The sequence below is a fragment of the Cynara cardunculus genome (assembly GCF_001531365.2).
Source record: "Cynara cardunculus var. scolymus isolate 2C chromosome LG 1, CcrdV1, whole genome shotgun sequence".
Lineage (NCBI taxonomy): Eukaryota > Viridiplantae > Streptophyta > Magnoliopsida > Asterales > Asteraceae > Cynara > Cynara cardunculus.
Window position 1 is genome coordinate 2940256 of NC_037528.1, and position 3039 is coordinate 2943294.

At 35.9% G+C, this 3039-nt stretch overlaps 1 protein-coding gene across 1 annotated transcript; it reads right to left on the reverse strand.

Annotated features, from left to right (window-relative positions):
* Positions 1-1142: 1142 nt before the first annotated feature.
* Positions 1143-2888, reverse strand: LOC112520636 (receptor-like protein 36). The gene has a single exon (XM_025129049.1). The coding sequence runs from the start codon at positions 2886-2888 to the stop codon at positions 1143-1145; it is 1746 nt and encodes a 581-aa protein (XP_024984817.1).
* Positions 2889-3039: the final 151 nt, after the last annotated feature.

A 3039-nucleotide genomic window follows, 5' to 3' on the forward strand; every position in this document is an offset into this window, starting at 1 on the left:
TAGACTAATAAGAAACCATCTTGGTTTCAAGAATACGAAACTTTTTGGACAAATAGTCTCGTTACTTTTTTTTAATAAACTAAACCATCGAACTTTTAAAAATTAGTTACTTACATCATTTTAACCCAAAACAAAGTTATATGTAACCGACTAGGAATGTTCTAAAATAAACCCAAAACAATTTTACCATTCTCATATCTTATGATATTCAAACCCCAAACACTATATCACTCCCCCTCGTCGCTCCTCATCGCCCCATCGTTGTCTATTCTACATATCGCCTATCACGTTGTTGCCCCGCCATTGATGATAGATAAAAATAAATCAAAAAGAGGGAGATTGATAGTATGGGCCAAAAGTGTGATAGAGATATGGAGAACAAACAATGATGGGGCGACGAGGAATGGCGAGGGAGAGTGATAACGGCGTTTGAGTGGGGTTTGAATGACACAGGGTTTGAGAACAGTAAAATTAATTTAGGTTTCATTTTACTTTAAAATATTTTTGGTCAATTATATTAAGCTTTTCTTGGGTTAAAATGATGTAGGTAACCAAATTGGCAAATTCTAAAATTTTAATGGTTTTTTTTGTTGAAAAAAAATGTTCAGGGATTTATTCATTTAAAATGAGAAAGTTTCAAAAAAAAATTCATTAAAAAAATAGTTGAAGGACTTGATCATTATATATAAGAAACATTAATGATTTTTTTATTAAAAAAATAGTTGAAATAATTGGTTCGGTTTTTATAAATTTATAAATCACAATAATGTTTAGGCCATTTTTAACCATTCAATAACTAATACAACTCAAAACTAACAACCGCAAATTGTCAATGCAACTAAAATTATATATTTAATACATATATTATATGTCTTCAATATTACATATTAATGATATACAAATGAGTTTATGACCAACGTAAGACACAAGGAAATAAACTAACTGATTAAATTATTTCTAAGCTTTAATAACAACATGATTCCAAACATGCATATATAAGATAATTCAACATAGCTCCATCCCATCCTGCATCATAAAGTTTTAGAAAAGAAAAATAACAAGCATTAATTGTGTTGACATTTATAGAAAAGAAAACATGCAAGGGAAACACGTACCTAATCTCATTTTCCAATCTTGATGATTTATCTTCTGTTGTTTTGCCTTCTCTGGATCATTTGCTCTATTTCATCAACAATTGCATTCAACCACTTTGGCCAACCTGTTGACAACATGAAATATCCCAACAACAATCCGACTAAGGTTCCACATCCATATCCCAACATCACCACTTTCCATGTAAATACACTCTCTTCTTCTCCATCAACTTCAAGCTGTGGGGCACTTGCATGTTCACACTCCTTGGGCAGCGGAAACCCACATAGTCCCGGATTCCCTTCGAATGAAGTGTTGAATGTACTCAACTGTGTTCCACCAGGAATACGTCCCACCAGAAGGTTCTGCGAGAGATTTAAGACTTCAAGACTCGTGATGTCTGCAAGACTTTGAGGAATCTTTCCGGATAGTTGGTTCCGAGATAGGTCTAATGATTCAATCTCAGAGAGATTACCTATAGCCTGCGGGATCTGACCATTGAGGTGGTTGTTGGATAAGTTGAGCACTATCAACGAGTTAAGAGTGCATATTTCGTTTGGAATCTCTCCTTCAAATTTGTTACCAGATAGATCAACAATTGTGTAGTCGTCTGAAATTTTCTCAAAAAAGAGTTGCTGGCCTTTCACTACAACAGTGATAGAGTAAAAGTCGTAAAGACTCAAATACGTATTCTCGCCATCCTTGACCACATTCTTCATAGCATCAAATTTTTGAAAATATTTTCCAGGGAGTTGGCCTCCAAACTCATTTTGAGATAAGTCAAGAACACTCAAACTAGGAAATGGGTGTTTGATCATAGAAGAGCTTCTTTCCATGGGACCATGAAACTTGTTTGATCTGAGGACAAGGACCTTCAGATTTGGAAGACGTCCTAACTGGTCAGGGAATGCACCAGTTAAGCGGTTGTTTCCCAGATCAAGCACCTCCAAGTATGGGCATTTGGAAAAGCAACTTGGCACCTTACCTTCAAATTGATTTCCATTCAAAATAAGCCCCCATAATTCTCCACCACACACATGTGGAATGGTGCCATTAAAACTATTGTTCCCCATATCTATAACTGACGGAAAGAAGTTAATATCTCTAGCTTTAATCACTCCACTAAAGCGATTATTGGACAGATTCAAATATTGTAGATTGTCCATGTTCCAAATTGATGGAGGGAATGGCCCTGTTATGATGTTATGTGAGAGATCCAAGTAAAGTAGTTCATTTCCTCCTATCTCCTTAATGTGGCCATCGATTTCATTTCTCGATAGATCTAAATATTGAAGTTTTCTCATGGCACGTATGGACTCTGGAAACACCTTTATCTTGCAAGATGCTAACCCCAATTCTTTAAAATTAGGATTGACATAGCGACTGGTATTATTGGGCACAACAGATAAACCACTATATGAGAGATAGAGATATTCAAGGGTCCCGAGCCTTGATAACAAAGTATCTAACTCCCACACACCTCTAAATTTATTATTTGAGAGGTCAAGGTAAGTGATATTCAGGAGTTGAAGAAATGTTTGATGAATGGATCCTTGATCAAGCACATCTAGCATGCCATCGAATTGATTTCCATGAAGGGATAATATCTTTAATGATTGATGGTTGAAAAATTCTGTTGGTAAGCTCCCCTTGAACATGTTGTTGGAGAGAGTGATAGTTTCTAGTGAGGGAAGAGTAAACAACCAAGAAGGCAACGTTCCATTAAGCTTGTTATGTGATAAATCTAGAGTACTAAGGTGCCTAAGATTAAGTAGGGATTTGGGAAGAGGACCCATCAAACTACAATCACCGAGTATTAAAGTATTCAAAGACTTGAGATGGTAAATTAAGTCGGGTATCTGTCCTGATAAGTTGATGTGTGAGAGATCCAAGTAAGTCAAAGACTTGAGATGGCCAATTGAGTCGGGTATCTGTCCTGATAAGTTG